The sequence below is a fragment of the Castor canadensis genome, chromosome 5 (genome assembly GCF_047511655.1).
Source record: "Castor canadensis chromosome 5, mCasCan1.hap1v2, whole genome shotgun sequence".
Taxonomy (NCBI): domain Eukaryota; kingdom Metazoa; phylum Chordata; class Mammalia; order Rodentia; family Castoridae; genus Castor; species Castor canadensis.
The window spans coordinates 154,670,116-154,691,057 of NC_133390.1; the positions used below are offsets into that span (position 1 = coordinate 154,670,116).

Sequence of the window (20,942 nt, forward strand, 5' to 3'; positions counted from 1 at the left end):
AGACCCTATTTTGAAAATACCCAACACAAAACAGGGCTGGCAGTGTGGTTCAAGCGATAGAGCACTTGCCTAGCAAACATGAGGCCCTGAGTTCAAACTCCAGTTCCACAAAAAAAAAAAGTTAAATTTGGTAAAATTAATGCTATGTGGTTTTCCACAATAAATGTTTTTTTAAAAGATCCCATACACTCTAAGGAATTTATGAGTGAAAAAAGCCAAAAGTCAAGACTGTATGACTCTATTTATATGAAATTCGAGAACAAGCAAAATCAATTTGTGATGGTAGAAAGTAATGATGGTTCCTCTGGGACCAAGATTGAAAGGGAAGGAACAAGAAGGAATTGTATCTTACAGTGACAATTACATGGGCGTATGCAGACATAAAAAGTCTAAAAGCTTACTGAGCCACACATCGAATACTTTCTATAAGTCATACCTCAATAAAAACTTAAGGCACCATCAAAAAGCAAGTCACAGGATTTGACATAAAATAGGAAAGGAAGCAATAAAGGAAACTCGAGTTCTATAAGGCAGGGCAAGTTACAAATAGCAGAAAGCTCTGAGGACCTTAGAGGTTGTGGCATTAATGAGACAGCAAATTCTTTCTCCTAAATGAAGAGTATGACAAAAATACCACTACATGATATCAGGATTAGTCATAGAAAGCTGAGCACTTCTGTGTAGTTCTCTTGGGAATCTAGGATTTGGAGCTTACACCATTGGAAATCCTCATTGCTTTATCTTCCAAGTTCACTGCTAGGTTTGGAAAGATCAGCGAGGGACTCACAGAAGCCACCACCAGTGATCACAGCTGCTGGTGGTGGAGTGGTGACTCAACAGAGTGTGTGGGCACTGCAAAACTGTACATTTGCATAAGTTAAATTGTGGATGCCCACATACCTACCTGCCCCTTCTCCATGGTTACAGGAGCAACCATGCTTCTCCTTCACCTTCAAGATTTAATGCAAACACCTCTCCTTAGTAGAACCGAATCCATAACAGTTCTGGCAAGGAGTCCTGGGAGATGTAATTCCCAAGTTTTTAGCCCTTCTGTTGAAGGGGAGAACAGAGGAGGAAGAGGAGAATAGTGCTGGTTGCACACACTGGTTTGCTGCTTTTTAAGTTGGTATTTACTCCATTGCTGATGAGGATGATTGTTTCCCTTACACTTGCTTACTGTGCTTTCTATTTTACAGTAAACAATGAAAAGCTATTGTTTTAACACAGTTCCTTTTTTTTTTTTTTAGTAGAGGCTTGAACTCAGGGCCTTCACCTTGAGCCACTCCAACAGTCCAATTTTTTGTGATAAGGTTTTTCAAGATAGGGTCTCAAGAACTATTTCCCCAGGCTGGCTTTGAACTACAATCCTCCTTATCTCTGCCTCCTGAGTAACTAGGATTACAGGCATGAACCTATGGTGCCTGACTACAGTTCCATTTTGTAGGGAAAAAGAAAGCTGATTTAGGAGCAGCTGAGCAGCTCAAGTGGTAGAGTGCCTGCCTAGCAAGTGCAAGACCCTGAGTTCAAACCCCAGTACTGACAAAAGAAAGAAAAGAAAAAGGAGAGAGAGATGTGTAGAAGGTGTAGATTGTGTTTACAAACACTTCAAGTGCCCCTTTTGAGAACAACTTAACTCACACTAGTAACAGTTGCCATCATTCATGTGACACCCAGCACTCTGACCAGGAGGAATCTCATTGCTCCTTGTTATTCAGAAATTACTGGGAGCAAGACGTCCATTTTATCAATAACGGGACAGCTATAACACTTCAAGTACTTTCTTGTGCATTTTCCCTTCTTATAGGAGTCCATTTCCAGGCAGGAGACTTGTTGCTTGGAGGATGGAGCAGAAGGATTCCAGCTAGAACAAAGAAGCCTATTTGTTAGGAAGGGAACTGAGGTTAAAAAAGTCCCAACCAGAAGCAAATAAGGGGAAATCCTCCCCTTATGACTTGTGAAGGTGGCAAGAGAAAGAGGAAAGAAGGGCAGTAAGTGAGATGCTAGAAGTCTTGGCACCCGCAAGATCCTGGGGACCGACATGTGCTAGGGTGGGGTATGTTTAGAGGCTCTGAGACTGGAGCCTGTGCCTGGCTTCCTGTGTACTCACAGACCATAGGCTGCACAAAGGAACATATCCAGCCTGGCTTCTGAGCACAAGGTCAGAAATGGTGAAGGAGCTGGATGTCTCAGACACTGGTGGTTAGCTCTAAGGAAAGCAGTGTCTGGGAGCCCTGTAGAGAAGACATTGAGTCCTGTGAATTCTGTACTCAGTGTGCTCATTGTAGATGCATTACCCAAAATGTCCACAATTCTTTCTCCCCATTCCATACCACGTCCTTTGCAATATGACATGACTTTGTAGCTCCTCCTATCAAGAGGTGAAATCTAGACTCAGGCATGGTAGTGTCCTCCTATAAACCCAGCTCTTGCGAGGCCAAGGCAGGAGGATCAAAGTTTGAGGCCAGCCTGGGCTACATAGTGATGTAATGAGATCCTGCCTTAAAAAAAATGGCAAAATCTATTTTCTTTAAACCTAGTCAGGTCTTATGACTTGCAATGACCGAAAGAATACAACAGAAATGATTTTATGCCTTGTAACTTCTTTTCTCACTCCCAAACTTCCACTCTCATGGGAACCAGCCTAGGCTAGCCTCCTGGAGAATGAGAGGTCACACGGAAGACAGTAGGTGCCCCATTGACTATCAGCCAACCCCAGTAGCAAAGCCACCTGGCCAATCTACAGTGGGAGCAATCCCTGCCAAAACCCCCTGAGATGAGAAGATCTGAGCCCAGACTAAACCATCAACCCATGAAATCATGCACTAAATAAATGATCATTGTTTTAAACCCCTAAACTTTGGGATGGTTTGATACTCAGCTGTACCTAACCAATACAATTGCCTGCCTGTTGTAATACAGAAAGCTATTTGTAAGTAAAATTTGAGGAGAAAAGAAATAACTGAGGAAGGAAACTACATAGACGAGTGAGTGGTCTGGAATTCCCCTGTTGCGGTGATGTGGGGTGCTGAGGGGTCAGTACAACTGTTTAGACCTGTATCAGTTCAAAGAGGCTACCATATACCGTGTTCTCCTCAAAAGGAGAACAAGTACAGGAGCAATGGGTACCAACGTGGCACCAACCACAGGACCCACTGCACCACACACCTAGGGCAAAGTGCACAGACCAGGTCAGATCAACTCCTAATGGCTGACACCAGACCCAAGTGGCCCAGGGGCATAATTCAGACCCAAGGCCTGCCAGCTTCCCCAGGAAGAAACCAGCTTCCCTGCACCCCGGCCCACGTGAAGTGAGGTAGGGAGGGAAACACTGAGCACCTGAAGTTTAGTTTGGTTTTGTTTTTCTGGGAAAGACGGGGAACCTAAAAGAGAACAGAGGCAGTACACCTGCAGCCATGTTTTATTCCCATTTTGTGAGTCAGGAAACAGATGCACAAGGCACTGAAATGATCGTCCTATAGTCACAAAGCCAAATCTGAGTAAAGCCAAGATGTGAAACCAGACAGTGTAGTTGATGCTACAGTGGGAAACTGGAAAGCCTGGGGTTGCAAGTCCAAGTTTCCCTTCCTGACTGCCAGCCGTGGGGGCTCCTGAGGAAGCAGAGGTCCCTTACAGAAAATGAAGATGCCACATAGGCGGATTTTTGCATAATCAGAGTTGAACCATTTGTACCCTAGGAAATGGAATTTTAGAGAGATATCTGTGTTTGCACATTTAGGAATTGGATCTGTGCCCTCCCTGCCCTGCCAGGGAGGCTAGCTTCATAATCGATGCTTCTTTTGTTGTTGCATTTTGTTTTGTTTTATTTTGCTTTGTTTTGTTCTGTTCTGTTTTGTTGAGACAGGGTTTCTCAGTGTAGCCCAGGCTGGCCTTGAACATTTAGCCTCTTGAGTGCTGGGATTACAGGCACACACCATCACACCCAGCATAATCAATCATTCTTGAGCAAGCCTCCTCTATTTCTTACATACCATGAATAATGGCAACTAACATGGGTAGCACTGCACACTTTCCATCAGGTTAGCCTCTCAGCACCTTGCTGGGAAGGGCATTCTGCTCTTCACATTTTGCAGATAAGGAAACAGAGGCTCAGAGACAGCAAGCAATTTTGAAAGCTCACACAGCCAGGAAGAGGCAGACCCAACACTTGATCCTAAGGCCAGCTGACTGCAGAGGGCGCCCTTTGTCAGGGGCACTCGTCTCTCTCCAAGTGTACAGGACAGGGCCTGTAGCATGGAGTCATTAAGATTTTGACACAGTCATTACAGGAACCATAGCCCAAACACAAAAGTCCGGAAGTCTTTGGACCCGGCTCCTTCCTCTTGCACCACCAGCCTTGCCTGTTTTGTGAAAACACTTCCCCAAGTAGCCAAGGGAAGAAGAAACAGCCTCATCCATGGGCCCCACCTCAGACTACAACAACCACCAGAGAGCAGATGGCCACCAGTCCTGGGGACCACAGGAGGCATCCTGGGCTGCACACAATGCACACCCCCACTGCCTGGCTCCCTCACCTCCCTGCTCCCTGTTGCTGGCGTTGATCCTTGTCCTATCAGGTGAGTAGGATCTGGGACAGAACAGAGTCCAGCGGTGGCTGGTTCCAGAGAGGGGACCCAGTGTTCTAGCATGTTGAGGGACTTGACTCCACCGAGATGGAGTATGAAGGGGGCCCTGAGAGCTTTCATGACCCCAGCAGAGGGCAGACTCTGACTCCCAAAAAGCAGGACGTCTTTGGAAGCAGCATAGAGAAGTGACAAGGTCCCTGGGCTCTGCTTATACCCGGTGGGTTCTGGTTGGAACTTGTGTGGCCATGTCTGATGCCAGGGCTCTGTGAGCTGTCTCCTCTTCTATAAGATGGGACCGCTCATAGGCCCTTCTCTAGGGTGCCAGGAGGATTAAACACAAAAGTGGTGAGATCCAGCATTGGACCAGCTACATGGTTTGTGGGAACCAGTGCAAAGTGGAAACACCTGTGTCTTGCTGAAAAAAGTGTTCAGAGTTTCAAGGCAGTAATAGCAGAGGGTCCACCTGGGAAGACCAAGCCTGAATCTAAGCTCAGGACCCTGTGTGACAGTACACATCACAAACTCATGAGCCAGCCTCAGCTCAGCTTGAGACACAGCTAATTGCAAACTTTACCACTGACTGGTTTACATAACTTCTCTGAGCCTCACTTTTTCCCGTCTGTAAAAGGGGGCTAATAACAAGATCTACTTCATGACTTTTTCAGATGATTCAATAGGATACTACTACCAGGGACTCAGCGTACAGTAAAGGTTTAAGAATCTTTTATTATCATACCTGTGTCTCTCCTCATTCAGGATCAGGCCTATTTAGCTCCTGGGTCTTGGGGCTCCTGGGAAGCTCAGCCTCTGAGCGCTGAGCTCTCCGATCCAACAGGCAGACCCTTTGCCCTATGGACTCATTCCATCTCCTGCCCATACCCATGCCCCTACTGAGATCTAGATTCTGTTCATCACACCGGGGCCCTCCAATTGGTCACTCCAAGAGAGGTTCCAATGGGATGCAGGTATGGGACCAGACCTGGATGCTTCCTCACTTTGAAGGTCATATGAGTTGTGGCACCATGTCACTTCCCCAAGCTGCTTTCATATATATATATATATAAAATAAAACAGAAAACCTAATGCCTACTCATTCATTCCAGAAATACTTTTGACTGTCTGCTAAGTTTCAGGTTCAGAAAAAAGTCAACCTAAACTACACAGAGTCAAAAATACTTTGAATATTTTTTGAAAATATTGATGCTCTACCAGGCTTCCAAAGGTAACCCTCAAATGGTGACCATGGAAAGCAGAGAACATAGAAAATGGCTGGGAGGGAACCCTAGAGCTGTGGGGGAGGGCCTGGGCAGCTCTATAAACAAGGCACAGGCAGAGCTCTTAGGACACGGGTGAAGGCCCCAGTGACAACCTGAAAAGAGAGTCGGGAGCAGGAGGGGCAGATGTGTTGAAAGGGCCCAATTCCAGCTTCTTCCCTGGTGTTTCCCTTCCCTAGATACAGTCCCAGCTGGGATAAGACTCATCCTGAGTCCTCAACTTTTCCCTCTGCTTCATCTCCATTCATTGCCTCTTTCTCCCCACACACAGGCTTCATCTGCACAAATTTATCTTTTATAAACAGCTTTATTGAGGGGCAATTTATATTCAATAAAAAAAAATCACATGTATATAAAGTACAGGTGCTGCCGGGCACTGGTGGCTCATGCCTGTAATCCTAGCTACTCCGGAGGCAGAGATCAGGAAGATAAAGGTTCAAAGCCAGCCCTGGGCAAAAGAGGGAGGCTGGTGGAATGGCTCAAGGTGTAAACCCTGAGTTCAAACCGCAGCACTGCAAAAATAATAACAGTACTAATAAAGTACAGATGCTACTTGATATAGGATGGGCTGTGTCCTGATAGAACCAGTATAAATTGAATTAACGTAAGTCAAAAACGTGTTGAATCCACCTAACCTGCAGAACATCAGCCTAACCACCCGAGCAATGTAGGAGGGTAGTTGTTGACCCTCACGATCGATCGCATGGATGGAATGAGAGCCAGCTCTGTGCCACTGCTCAGCTTCACAAGAGAGGCACATACCTAAGGTCACTAGCCTGGAAAAAGATCAAAATTCCAAGTAAAGTTTCTACAGAACAAGATTGCTTCTACACCACAGAAGTGGAAGAATCAGTCAAAACATTGTAAGCCTAGCTCTGTGTGGGCAATCTGATTACTCTGTGGGTGTTGGATAGGTTTTGCACTTACGAAATCATCACCAAATTCAAGACAATGAACATATCCAACACCCAGAAGGGTCTCCTTGTGACTCATCCTTTCCACTCCTTCCAACCTGAGGCAAGCACTCATCTGCCTCTGTCACTATAGCTTAATTTGCAATTCCAAGGAGGACCGTACAGTCAGGCCTCTTTTGTCTGGCTTCTTGCACTCAGCATAATAAAGGTGAGAGATTCACTTGAGTTGTTGTGTGTATCAGCTGCTCATTTCTTTTCATGTCTGTCTCTCATGTGGATAAGCCACGGTTTGTTTTTCTACCTGTTGGCAGACTTGAGCTGTTTGCAATTTAGGGCTATGACACAGAAAGCATCTATAAACACACATTCTTTCATTTCTCTTGGGGAAATAGCTAAGAATAAGATGACTGGAAAGTACGGTAAGATTTGGTATTTTTATCTGTTCCCCCATATTCTTTCCAACACTTGTCATCTTTTTCATTTTAGTCATTCTAATAGGTGTGGAATAATAACTCAGTGTGGTTTTAGTTTGCATTTCCTTAGTGACATGTAACAATGCTGAACGTCTTTCCATTGCATCTGTTTTGTTGAAGGGTCTCTTCAACTCCCATTTTTTACTGTGGTCCTTGGATTTTGAAAGATGTTTATAATCTGAACACAAGTGTTTATCAGATATATGCTTTGTGTTTTCATTCTCTAACAAGTGTCTTTTATTTCTGTTGTTGTTTGGGGGATTGTTTTTTGAGACAGGGTTTTGCTATGAAGCCAAGGCTAGCCTGGAACTTACTATGTAACCCATGCTGGTCTCAGCCTCCCAAGTGTTGGGATTACAGGCATGCACCACCATGCCCAGAACTGTCTTCTTTATTATTATTTTAACTGACACATACATTAGTACATATCTATGAGGTGTAGCAATATGTAATGATCAAATCACAGTAATTAGCATTTCCTCAAACATTTATCATTTCTTTGTGTTGGGAAAAGTCCAGACTCTTCTAGTAATTTTGAAATACATCATAAGTTCTTAAGGACTATAACTACTCTGTTATAGAGCACCAGAACTAATTTCCCCTGTCTAGTTGTATTTTGGTAGCTGTTATCTAATCTCTTTCCATCTCTGCCATCTTCCTACCCTCTCCATTTTATAGTGACCACTGCTTGGTCCTCTTCTTCTATGAGACCATTTTTCTTAGTTTCCATATATAAGTGAAAACATGCTGTATTTATTTGTCCTTCTGTGCCTGATTTATTTCACTTAATATGATTGATGTCCTCTGGTTTATTCATATTGCTGCAAATGACAGGATTTCATTCTTTTTATGGCTGAATAGTATTCCATTGTGTACATAAAACACATTTTCTTTATCCATTCTTCAACAATGTATTTTTCTACCTTGGTGATTCCATATCTTGTCTATTGTGAATAGTGGTGCAATAAACATGGGAGTGAGGGTATCTTTTGAACATTTGTGATTTCATTTCCTGTGGTACACACCCAGTGGTGGGATTACTGGATCATATGGTAGTTTCATTTTTAGTCTTTTGAGGAACCTCCATACTGTTTTCCACAGTGGCTGCACTAATTTACATTCCTAGCAAGAGTGAATGGTAGCTCCCCTTCCTCTACATCCACACTGGCATTTGTTACTTTTTTGTCTTTTTGGTAATAGCTATTCTAACTGGACTGAGATGATACCTCACTGTGGTTGTGATTTGCATTTCCTTGGTGGTTAGTGATATCAGTCATTTTTCCATATACTTCTTGGTCATTTGTATGTCTTCTTTTGAGAACTAGCTATTGAAATCATTTGCCCATTTTTAATTGAGTTCTTTTTTGGCTGTAGAGTTTTTTTTTTTTGGCTTCTTACAGATTCTAGAATTAATCACTTGTTGGACAAACAATTTGCAAATATTTTCTGTCATTCTTCAAGTTGTACTTTCACTCTGTGGATTGTGTTCCTTGCTATACACAAACTTCTTAGTTTGGTAGAATCCTATTTTGTTTATTTTCACTTTTGTTGTCTTTACTTGGTGGGTCTTCTTTAAAAAAAATCTTTGAGGATAGGCATGCCTCAAGTGGTAGAGCTCCTGCTAGCAAGCACAAGACCCTGTGTTCAAACCCCAGGACCACCAAAAAATTTTGGTTTTGTCTACATTAAAGTCACGAAGTGTTTCCTTTATTCTTCTTCTAGTAGCGTCATAGCTTCATGTCTTACATTTAGGTCCCTGATCCATTTTGGGTTGATTTTTGGACGTGGTGAGAGGTGGGGATCTAGTTTGACTTCTTGTATACGTGCATCCAGTTTTCCCTGCACTGTTTATGGAAGAGACTGTCCTTTCTCCAATGTACCTTCTTGGTGCCTTTACCCAAAATCAGTTGACTGTATTTAGATGGATAAATTTCTGGGTTCTTCATTCTGTTCCATTGGGCTGTGTGTCCATTTTTTATGTCAGTACTACGTTATTTTGGTTAATTTAGCCTCGTAGCATGTTTTAAAGTCAGGTAACATAGTGCTTTCAGCTTTTTTCTTTTTGTTCATGTTTGCTTTGGCTATTTGGGGTCTTTTGTAGGCCTCTATGAATTTTAGGATTGTCTTTTCTATTTGTGAAGGATGGCACTGATATTTTGATGGGAATTCCATTGAATCTATGCCGGTTGGAGTGGCAGGAACATTTTAACATTTTTTACCATCTGTGAATATAGGATATCTTTCCATTTTTTATGTGTGTCTTCTTCAGATTCTTTAATCAGTTTTTTTATAATTTTCATTGTAGAGATCTTTTTGCTTCCTTCGTTAAGTTTATTCCCAGACATTCGAATCTTTGTAACTTTTTTAATAGGATTGCTTTCTTTATTCCTTTTTTAGCAAATTTGTGGTGTAAATACTACTTTTATGTGTGCTTTTGTATCCTGAAACCTTACTGAATTCATCTAGAATTGCCTAATATTGCACTTACTACTATGATCCATTTTGAATTAATTTTTGTTTATGGTTGGAGGTATGAGTCAAAATTCATATGTTTGCATGTGAATTCCCAACTGTTCTAGTGCCATTGTTGAAAATACTCTCCACTCTCTGCTGAAATTGTCTTTACAAACCTTCATCAAAACTCAGTTGTCAGCTGGGTGCTGGTGGCTCACACTTGTAATCCTAGCTACTCAGGAGACAGAGATCAGGAGGATTGAAGCCAGCCAGGACAAATAGTTCAAGAGACCCTATCTTGAAAAAAAACCCATCACCAAAAAAAAAAAGGGCAGGTGGAGTGGCTCAAGGTGTAGGCCCTGAGTTCAAACCCCAGTACTATCAATAAGAAAATAATAACTTTTAAAAAATCAGTTGTCCAAAGCCAAGTGTGATGGTATATGCCTTTAATCCTGCACCTCAGGAGGCTGAGGCAAGAGAATACAAGTTTGAGGTCAGCCTGAACTACACAGGCTGACCTCAAAAAATGAAACAATTCAGTTGTCCATATGTGTGTGAATAGAAAAAAATCCATAATCATAATCCAGAAAGAGGACTCCCCGTTTAGTTCCATTGATGTGTTTTTCTATTTTTATACAAATAAGACAGAGACTTGATCATTATAGCTTTAATAATAAATCTTACATCGGGTACCATTAGTTTTCCAAATTTGCTCAGTCTCAAATTGTTTTGCATATTCTAGGAATTTCAGAATCAGCGTGTCAATTTCTAAAACAAAGCCCTGCTGGGATTTGAATAGAGATTGCATCAAATCTATATGTTAATTCAAGAAGAACTAGCCAGGGTTCAAACCCCAGTACTGCAAAATAAAAAAAAGAAGAAGAAGAACTAGCAGGCATGGTGAGGCACAGCTGTAGTCCCAGCTACTCAGGAGGCTGAGGCAGGAGGTTCACTGAGCCCAGGAATTCAGCCATGGGCAACATAGTGAGGCATGTCTCAAAATACAAATTAAAAAAGAAAGTGGGTTGGAGGTACAGGTCAGTAGTAGAACACTTACCTAATATAGGTAAATCTTAGCCAAGCAATGCCTGTAATTCTACCTACTCAGGAGGCAGAGATCAGGAGGATTGCAGTTCAAAGTCAGCCCAGGCAAATAGTTCACAAGACCCTACCTCAAAACAACCTTTCACAGAAAAAGGGCTGGTGGAGTGGCTCAAGGTGTAGGCCCTGAATTGAAACCCTAGTACCTAGTACAACATTTACAAAAGTTCTTACAATGTATCAAATATATCATATTTGAATTCACCCCCTCCACCACTCTCCTTTCTCCCCCCATTCCTGGAATAGTTTCAAGAGGTATCATTTTTGCATTTACATACATCTGCACACATTTTTTGTACCATATTTACCCTTGTACCCCCCTTTCCCTGCCTCCTCCCTCTCCTGCTAGTACCAACACCTCCCTCCCCCTGCAGGACCAATTTTCACAAAGAGTCCTTGAGAGGAGTAAATGCAGTGAGTTCAGCCCTGTTTCTCAGTGCTCATTCTGAAGCCAAGCTCAACAGTTCACCCCATCTCTACAATAGACCCATTTCACAAAACACGAGCAACAGCTGCAGCTTGTCGAACTCACAGGAGACAGGGATGGTGTCTACCCTCAACACGACACCACACAGACCTGCACCAGGGACAATTGAGGGTGAAAGGCAGGGGCCCTGGAAACAGGCAGCTGGGGTTTGAATCAAGGCCCTGTCACATATTCTTATTGGATGACAGTTTTCCAGGACTGTTGCAACAAGAGTACCACAGACTGGGTGACTTCAACAGAAAATGTATTTTCTCACAATTCTGAGACTACAGTGTTGGCTAGGTTGTTTTCTACAGCCTTGGCATATACACGGCCACCTTCTCTCTGTGACCTCATATGAGCATCTCCCTGTACATATCTGTCCACTGCATGGTGGTATTCACAGAGAATCCCAGCACAGAAGGCTGACGCAGGAGGATCACCATTCAAGGCCAGCCTGGGCACAAGTTTGTATCTATCTCAAAAATAAGCCAGGGGGCTGGCAGAGTGGCTCAAGTGGTAGAGCACCTACCTATCAAGCATAAGGCCCTGAGTTCAACCCCCAGTACCACCAAAAAGAAAAAAATCCCTGGATCAAAAACAAGACAGGCACAGTAGGACATACCTATAGTCTCAACAACTAGGCAGTTAGAGGAAAGAGGATCACAATCGAAGCGAGCCTCAGCAAAGTTAGTGCACCTCAAGTGGTAGAGCACCTGCCTAGCAAGCTGGAGGCCCTGAGTTCAAACCCTAGTATTGTCAAGTGGTAGAACATGAGTTCAATCCCCAGTTCCAGAAAAGAAAAAAAAAAAAAGCCACCAGTCAGATTGGATTAGATTGGATCCACCCTAATGTTGTCTTTTAATTAACTCTTTAAAGACCTTATCTCTAAGTATAATCCCATGCTGAGGTACTAGGGATTAGGACTTGAAGATATGCATTTGAGAAAGATAATTCAGCCCCTAACATTGGTAAAGTACCTAGCCTCTCTGGGTTCTAGTTTCCTTTCTTTTTTTTTTTTTTTTTTTTTTTGCCAGTGCTGGGGTTTGAACTCAGGGCCTCAAGCTTCCTAAGCAGGTGCTCTACCACTTGAGCCACTCCACCAGCTCTCTACTTTTCTCTGTGACAAAATGGGGAAGACGCTGTCTACCTCATAGGAGCTCTGTGAGGCATAGGTGAGATCACGCATGCATGTGCAGTTCGTGGTGACCACTCAATTCAGCTGATTCTTTATAGATTTTCCATTAAGATCTATAAAGAAGGCCATCCGTCGTCCCGCCTTCCCCTGTCCGTTCCATCCACAGCCCTGCCTGTCCTGAGCCAGTGCTCTTGACTAGACAATGACTAGATTCTTTTCTCAGACCTGCCCTCTGGGGCTCCAAGCCGTCCTGCCAGTGAACAGCCTTTTCTCCTCTGTTATAGGGGTCTCTGCACAGAGCAATGGGAATGAGAGACAGGTGCTGCAGCCTGAGGGCCCCATGCTGGTGGCAGAAGGTGACACACTCCTCCTGAGGTGTATGGTGCTTAGCTCCTGCATGGATGATACAATAAAATGGGTCAAGGTGAGTGCCCAGGATGAGCGAGAAGTGTATAATTTCCAACATGGCTTCTTCCCTGGGGTGACACCCCTGATCCAGCGCACATTGGAGCCTCTCAGTTGCGATTATTCCATCTATATCCACAACATCACCAAGGAGCACATAGGAACCTACTTGTGTGCGAAGTTTGATGGCTTGAGCGAGGACTCAGAAAGGAAGCTGGACGAGGGCACCTCTGTGTTTGTAAAGGGTAAGTAGGAGGTGCTGCAGCTCTCACATTTGCTCTGATCTGCCTCTCCTTCCTGCACAATCACACAGGATCTATCCACCCGGCACATTTGCTGGCAGCTGGGGTAATTCTGCTCCTCCTGTCTCGTGCCAGGGCCCAGGGTGAACAGGTAGCAGCTACTGGTGGTGTGTTTTTGTCATGGAGATGGCAGAAGCACAGCTCCCCACATTCCATCTAAGCTTCTATCCTATTAAGTCTTCTAACAGCCCATTGGTTATGGCAAGCCACAAGGCTCAGCTCCAAGTCAAGGAACAAGGTAGTGTGGTTTTCCATCATGAGGCTCTGGCAAGATTGTGGAGGAGGGGAGTCAGGATTTGGGGCTGGTGATGTAATCTGTGAGTCCCCCAAGTAATCAGCCAGGTGCCCAGAATTCCATGGTTACCTGGATATCCAAATCCTGGGTTTGTTACTCAGTAGCAGTGTGTTCTCTTTCTTTTATCAGGATCTTGCTATGTAGCCCAGGCTAGTCTAGAACTCACAATCCTCCTACCTCATCCTTCCAAGGGCTGGGATTACAGCCATGAGCCATCACACCCAGCCTGTAGTCTGTTCTTACATCTATGAACGTCAAGTGCTTAAATTGCAAAATAGGCAACAAACTGTGTACATCATAGCACATTCAGTGGTTAAACAGAAGGGTGGATGCTTGGGAATACCCCTTCCCCAACCCCACCAATGCTGTTGACAGGAAGAGGATCTGTGTGAGAAGGGTCATTTTAACTTGACACCAGCATTTCTGGAAGCTTTCTCTGGTCTCCTTCCAAGCTGCGATGGTACCTTCTCTGGGGTCCTGAAGTCTCCTGAGATCCTAAATCCTCTGGTTTCCAGACCCAGGGTGCTTTTCTTGACTACCTCCACCACCACACTGAGAATGACTTCCAGAAAATCTTGAGTCTTGTTATGTTTTTTGTTGTTTGTTTGCCAGCCTTGGCACATTTAGCAGGTACTCAGAACTTTTTACCGAATGAACCAACCTGTGAACAAAGGAAGGAAGGGTAGAGAATGGCTGAGAGAAGAAACCCGAGCAGCGGGAAGGGAGGAGAGATGCCAGAAGGAAATGAGCGGGCTTTGGAAGGGCAGAGGGAACCCAGCAAGGATCCTCTCTTGGCCTTCAGGAGCTAAAGACCCGGAACCAGGCCTCTGGATCTTCCAGCCCCAGGAACTGGTGTTGGTGACCCCTGGAGACATTGCCTTCCTGAACTGCACAGTGCTCGGAAATGGTCCCCCTGGCCCCATCAGGTGGTTCCGGGGGACTGGTCTGAACCGAGAAGCCATTTACAACTTTGAAGGCATCTCCCACCCCAATGTGACAGCAGTGAGGGCCTCCAACAATGACTTCAGTATACATCTGCAAGGTGTCTCCTTGGAAGATGCTGGCACCTATTACTGTATAAAGTTTCAGAGGAAATCCAACACGCAGTACCTGTCTGGACAGGGCAGCAGGCTGAGAATGAAAGGTGAGACTGGGTGCTTAGGAGGTGTTGAGGGCAGGTTGTCCAAAAGGAAAGTTTCACCATATTCCAAACAAGCCAGCTCCTCTATAGCCTCTGTACCTTTACATAAGCTGTTCTCTCTACTGGAGCTTTCTCCTTTTTTTCTGAGAAAACACCTACTCTTCCTTCATGGCCTGGTGTAAATAATCCCTCTTCTGTGAAACTTTTTCCTTGTTCCAGGCAGATGTAGCTTCTCCAAATTCTGGATGCCATCAAATTTTGTACAGACCATTAAGAATTCAAGAAATGTCTGTTGCATTCTGCATGGTGCTGAGTGCTAGAGATGCTGTGATGCATTACATTGACTGTATCCCAGAGATGCACAGGCAAGAAGGTCTCACTAGTCCTTTAGAGTTGCAGGGTTTGTCTTCCAACCCCCACCCAGGTAGAAACTGCAGGCTTATGCGTGGCCCCAGCTCTTAGCACAAGCTCAGGAAGTGGCAGGAGAGAAAGCTAAGGGGAAGCAGGAGAGAGACTCTCTCCCTTACAGCAAACCCCACTTTCCCACAGAGACAGAATTCTCCAATGAACCTGAGGCTCAGATAGCTCCAACAGGTGAGTGTACCCGCTTCTGGAGAGTTAATGGGTTCCCCACAATTAGGGGGTACCGCAGATGGCTTAGCCATGGAAAGGGCTCATCTGCCACCTGGAAAATCCCCAGAACTCCAGCTCAGCAGCAGAGGAGGGACCCTGACAGCCATGTTCTAGCAGCTGAAAAAAAGCAGGGCTCTGGGAGCCAGTGATGCCTCACTGCTCAGTGGGAAGCATTGCTTGACAGGCGGTGACCAACCCCCCACAATGATAGAGTGTAAGACTGTACTGAGAGGCTGGGTGCAGCTGTGCCAAGGGCATGGCTGTGGGGCCAGGCCTCTGGGATGGAGACTTTCACAGTTGTGTGTCATGTATGCATTGCCTTGCTCCTTGATCTTTAATGTCTAAAAAGAGGGGGAGGGAAGAGGATGGAAAAGCCTGCCTCTTTGGGGCGAAGGGTGGTTCTCCAGTGAGGTCAGAGGGGCCAAGGGCCCCCTGGTAACACTTGGGGGCACTGGGTGACTGGGGAGCTTGGGGTATGGCCACATTAGCCTCCCTGATGCTGGGCTCTATTCCTGCCACTTGTGGGAACCAGACCACCTAGGTCCCATCACTTCTTCTTTTGCAGTACTGGGGACTGAACCCAAGGCCTTGTACTTGCTAGGCAAGTGCTCCACCACTTGAGCCATGTCCCCAGTCCTGTTGTTTTCATTTTGTTTTTGAGATAGGATCTTGCAGAACTTTGCCTGGGCTGGCCTTAAACTTGAGATCCTTCTGCCTCCACTTCCCAAGTAGCTAGGATTACAGGTATGCACCATCACGCTCAGATTTTTTCTTTTTTAATTTTTAACTGACACATGGTATTTATGCACATATTTACAGTACCAAGTGATAACTCAATACATGAATACAATATGTAATCATTTCTTTGACACAAGTAGTCCTAAACAAACCACTTCCCACTTTGAGTCTGTCTCCTCATCTACAGAAACTGATCATTAACCTGTGTTAGAGGACTAAATTAGGCAATTGGGGCATGCATGACTCAGGTTCTGAGGCAGAGGAGCAGGGCAGCCAATCAATGACAATAGATTTCTACCAACTGAGGTCAGGTGTTGTTGAAATGATGTGGGTGTAAACAGGGTGTCAGCCAAGACTTCTTTGGTCCCATGACAGAGGGAGGGGAGGGCTTTGATCAGTGTAGAAAGGACAGCAGCAGAACCTGACCTCTCCCAGGGCTATACAATACTCACTGAGGGTCCTGCTAAGCTCTCCCCTCTCCCCCAGGCCTCCTGTCTGTGCTTACACCTGTGGTCCTGGGGCTGAAGGCAGTGACCTTGGCTGCACTCCTACTCACCCTGGCTGCCTGCAGGAGGAGCCTAGGCAAGAAGACTTCAAAACCCCAGGCCTAGCACTGCAGTGAACAGCTTAGTATGGATCGAGGGGCAGGAGCAAGGGATCATCCCTGGTGTTGGATCCTCTGACATGGAGGTGAGCCAGGCTCCTCCACCATCTCTCTGCCTTCAATCCCAGCCTCCGCATGCCAGCCGGGTCTAATGACAAGTCTAGATCCCTACGCCTGGCTGCAGTCACCTGGTAAAATTCCCCACTTGGCACTGGACACCCCTCTGATGGCTGCTTCTCTCGCCTCAGCCTGTTCAAGCCCTCCTGTTCTTTCCAGTCCTCTCCCTGGTTACAGCTCCTTCTGCCGTGCCTCCCACTTTCTGTCACTCTCCTTAGCTTTCTTGTCATTCACCATCCAACCCAGCGTCTTCTTCCCAGAAGATGTTGCTGGGCATTTCTACTCATCCAGTGGAACACCTGTCTCCCTCCCAAACACACATTCACATCCCTCTCTCCCACTTTTTCCTTCTTTCCTTCCCCAGTGGCCGGCTTGGGTGGGTGTAAGAGAACACAGGTGTGGCAACTAACAAAGCTCTTGAATAACAGTGGCTTAAACTAAAAAAAAAGAGAGAGATTGAGATTTTTCTAGCAATATCCTGCTATAAGCAACCCAGGCGGCACATGGGCGCCCTAGTTTGGAGCCCAGGATTCCTTGGTCTTGTAGGTACCAAGTCCTCATCCCAGGCTTCAAGACTGGGGAGAGAGGCAGGAAAAGGGAATGACCCTCCCCCCTTTAAGGGCACAGTCTGGAATTTGCATCCCTCACCTCTCACTGGCTGGAATATGGTCACACCTAGCTGCAAGGAAGGCTGGGAAATGTAGTCTATATTGTGGCAGCAATGTGCTTCACTGAAATGTTTCACTAAGGAGCTGGAGGGCAAATGGGGTAACTGGAGATCTCCACCACTATGAAGTGAAGGCCTCCTCTTCCTTGCCACGTTCAATACCTGAGCTTAATTCCCAGTGGGGCAGCATAAAGGAACGCACTTCTCATTAAGAGTGCCTTTGACCTCCACTTGGAGGTTGCTACCGCCATCTAGTGGTAGAGGCCGACGGTGCCGTCTAGCAACCTCTAACACACCGCTCAGCCCACCATCAAGCAGTACCTGGCCCAGGTCTCCAGGGCCCTGAAGCCCAGAAGTACCGAAGAGTCTGATGTGAGTGACTTCAAACCCTGAAAGATCCTTCAGCGACACAACATCGAGGACAATAACAGGGACTTCTCGGCCCTGTGTGAGAACCGGGTCCATCTCACACTTACTGAGACCCTAGTGAAAACAGAGTTTTGGACCCAAGGCCCAAACTCCTAAGATTCCATATGTCAGCTCAGGCCACCCGCCCCTAAATGCCAAATAAAGGGGTATAGTGAAGGCAGAGAAAGGAGGTTTATCACATGGCTCGGAACATGCCTTGGGAGTAATCAGAGCAAGCACTCAGCTCATCTTCAGTCATCTTCGGGGTACAGCCATGAGCTATAGGTATAAATAGGCAAAAGAACTTGGGGCAGGGGACAAAGGCATACATAGTCTAACAGCCGCAATCACAGGTGTAGTTGTGACTAGCAGAGCAGTCTTGTCAGGCAGGTGGTTTGGCTGGTCCAGTTTTGGAAAGTCACCCCATGAAGGGAGTAATATGGTTCCTGCTTGAGAGGATTCTTGGAATAATTGTCCTCACTGGGAGGGTAGCAGCTCCAGGTGGCTCCAGTTCATTGTCATAAAGGTATTATCAGTTTTGTCCTTTTGGGAATCCAAGGTGATTGTAAAGTGACTGTAAAAAGAATAGCTTACAGCAAAGACAGATACAAAATGGAGACAAAGGTGCCAAGCTTTTCCTGTTTTTAGTTAATTTGTGAGCTCAAATAAGGAGTCAGTGCTTTTCAGCAAAAGCAACTTGAGCACTTCTTACACTGGTATGTGCTGTGTGCACTGTGGACCTTCAGTACATGTGGACTCTCTTTCCTCTTTCCATGGAAACATTCAGTAACACCTACGCCAGGGAAAGAGGATCAGTCTGGATGCTTGTCGTTATGGCAAACAGGAAAACAGCTTGAACTAAGCTAAAGAGGACATTAAGTCTAAAAATGGAATGAGTCATTGCATTACCAGACTAATATTAAAAAGGGTAATAATACCCCCCCCCAATGATATCCACATCCTAATCTCTGGAACCTATGAATGTTGCCTTATATGGGAAAAAAAGGATTTTATGAATGTGATTAGATTGAGGATCTTGAGACCAGGTGGTGAGCCTGGATTACCCAGCTGAGCCCTAAATGCAATCCCAAGCGTCCTTATAAGAGAGAGCAAGACAGCAACATGTAGTGCAAAATCGCAGAGAGCAAGGGGCCCACAAAAGCGGAGCCCAGAGTGATGTGGCTGTAAATTAAGGAAAGCCTGCAGCTGGAAGAAACACAGAAGGATTCTCCCATGAGGCTCCAGAGGCAGCATGGTTCTACTGATGCCTCGATTTCAGACTTTGGGCCTGGATAGTGAGAAAATAAATTTCTTTTGTTTGAAACCACTGAGTTTATGGTCATTTGTGACAGCAGCCTCAGGAGGTGATACCACAGGTAAACATGGAGTTGGAGCTCCAGAATGACCTCACAGGGGTCTCTGACCTGCCGCTGCAAACCCCGCCTGTGGGGCACTGCCCAAGCTGGTCCCTGCCACCCCTCTAACCTCACTTCCCACTACCCCCTAAGTTGACCCCATTCCAGCAGTCCCTTGGGCTGTGATCATTTGAGTCTCTGCTTGACTGTTTCCATTAGGAAGCCTCCCTACACCACTCTATCCATGCTGGCACCTCCAACCCCCTCATCTCCCATGATTCTTACTACTACCTGAAAAAAAAGGTGTGTGTGCGCTTGTGTGTGAGTGTGTGTGGGTATGTGTGTGACTGTGTGTGTTTATTTCCTTGGTCGTTGTCAGTTAGCTCCCTCCACTAGAATTTGAGTTCCCTGACAGCAGGAACCTCATTTTCCACCATTGTATCCCGTTCATTCAGTCCTAAAGGAGGTTGCGGTCTGACTATGTGCTCAGGCACTAACCAGTGTGCTGAAAATGAAGCAGAAAAGTAGTACACATAGTATATGTGTACAGCATATATAGCAGGGAGGAGGACCAGAAGAGAAACAGACAGACCTGTGTTCTGATAAAGTAGCAGGGGGAAAGGGATGGCATAGCAGGGAGATAAAACCTAAAGAATCTGAACGGGAAGAAGGTCACATAGCACTAGGGGTAGAGGGGCACTAACACTAGGGTGAAGTAGCCTATAGAATTGCATGTACCACATGTGGGTTAAACCTTGTTTTGTTTTGTTTTCTAATTTTATTGCCTCTGTAACCTGCTTGCAAGGGTATATAAGGTGAGATCCCTTTGTTCTCAGGGCTCAGCCTTTAGACACAAGCCCGCTGAGTCTGTGCCAGCACAATAAAGCGTTGCTTCCTCACCTGAGTCCTGTGTCTCTGTTTGAGTTTCCTATAACACATAAAGGTAAAGTTCGTGGTTTGAGAATCTGGCTGCACAGGTTCAAATTCCAGTTGTCTTACTTACCTCTCGGGTGAATCTATTTCTCTCGCTTTCCTTGTCTCTAACCTGGTAATTGTTGGGAACCACCATGAGCCACAATCTGACAAGGTCGTTGCAGCTTAGCAGGATCCTGACAAGGTCAGGGGTTGCAAGTGCACCTTGTCTCTCACTGAGGTTTTAAGGAGCATGGACTGGCTCCCTTTGTCTGGAGAAAAGAATCATTAGCCTGAAGGTATTTGTTTATGAAAAGTTAGGAACAGGTGATATGTCCTTAGCAACCAGGCCCGGATTTTGTGTATGTGAAACCAGGTGAAACTAGGTGAAAACAGGGAGGTCTGTGTTTCGTTAGTGAAACTAGGAGGGTCCAGGTTTCGTTTATGAAACTAGGAGATTGGAGCAAGAACATTGTTTTTCAGGTAGAGGGCATTGTTCCCCAGGCATAGAAACTCTCCTTGCATTGTATAACTTCCTACTTTGTACTGTTTATAAGCCTGATGCAAAAATAAAAAATTTGCCGGTTGGTCATCAGCCTTCTGGCCCTCTTGATATGTGCCTTGTCTGTTCATTCCTTCCCTGAGCACTTTCGGGTCAAGGACCTCTGGGATCCTGGCAGGTAATGACATTAGTACCTCCTTTATCAGGTACTTTCAGGGCTAAGATGCACTGGTGCATTGAAGCCTTAGCTGCAGCCGGCCCACAGGAAACGCTGACTGTTGCTGCTATGATTACATTGTGCAGTGCGGCTGTCATTGTGCAGTGATGACTATAAACTGCAGCACCGTCCTCCCCAGGCAGGGAAGTGAGCTGCCCACAGGACCTGGGATCTGCCTCTGTGACTTCAGCCACCATGGGTGCTGAAGTGCTCACATTCAACTGAAAAGTCCTCTAGAAAGTT

At 45.5% G+C, this 20,942-nt stretch overlaps 1 protein-coding gene across 1 annotated transcript; it reads left to right on the plus strand.

The window, feature by feature from the left end:
• The first annotated feature begins 4,364 nt into the window (after positions 1-4,364).
• Sirpb2 (signal regulatory protein beta 2) lies at positions 4,365-19,037 on the plus strand. The gene is given in 6 exon segments (XM_020176251.2): positions 4,365-4,574; positions 12,688-13,053; positions 14,208-14,549; positions 15,096-15,140; positions 16,404-16,521; positions 16,523-19,037. Coding segments are annotated over 6 exon segments (1,182 nt in total). The 5' UTR covers positions 4,365-4,414; the 3' UTR covers positions 16,674-19,037.
• The last annotated feature ends 1,905 nt before the right edge of the window (positions 19,038-20,942 follow it).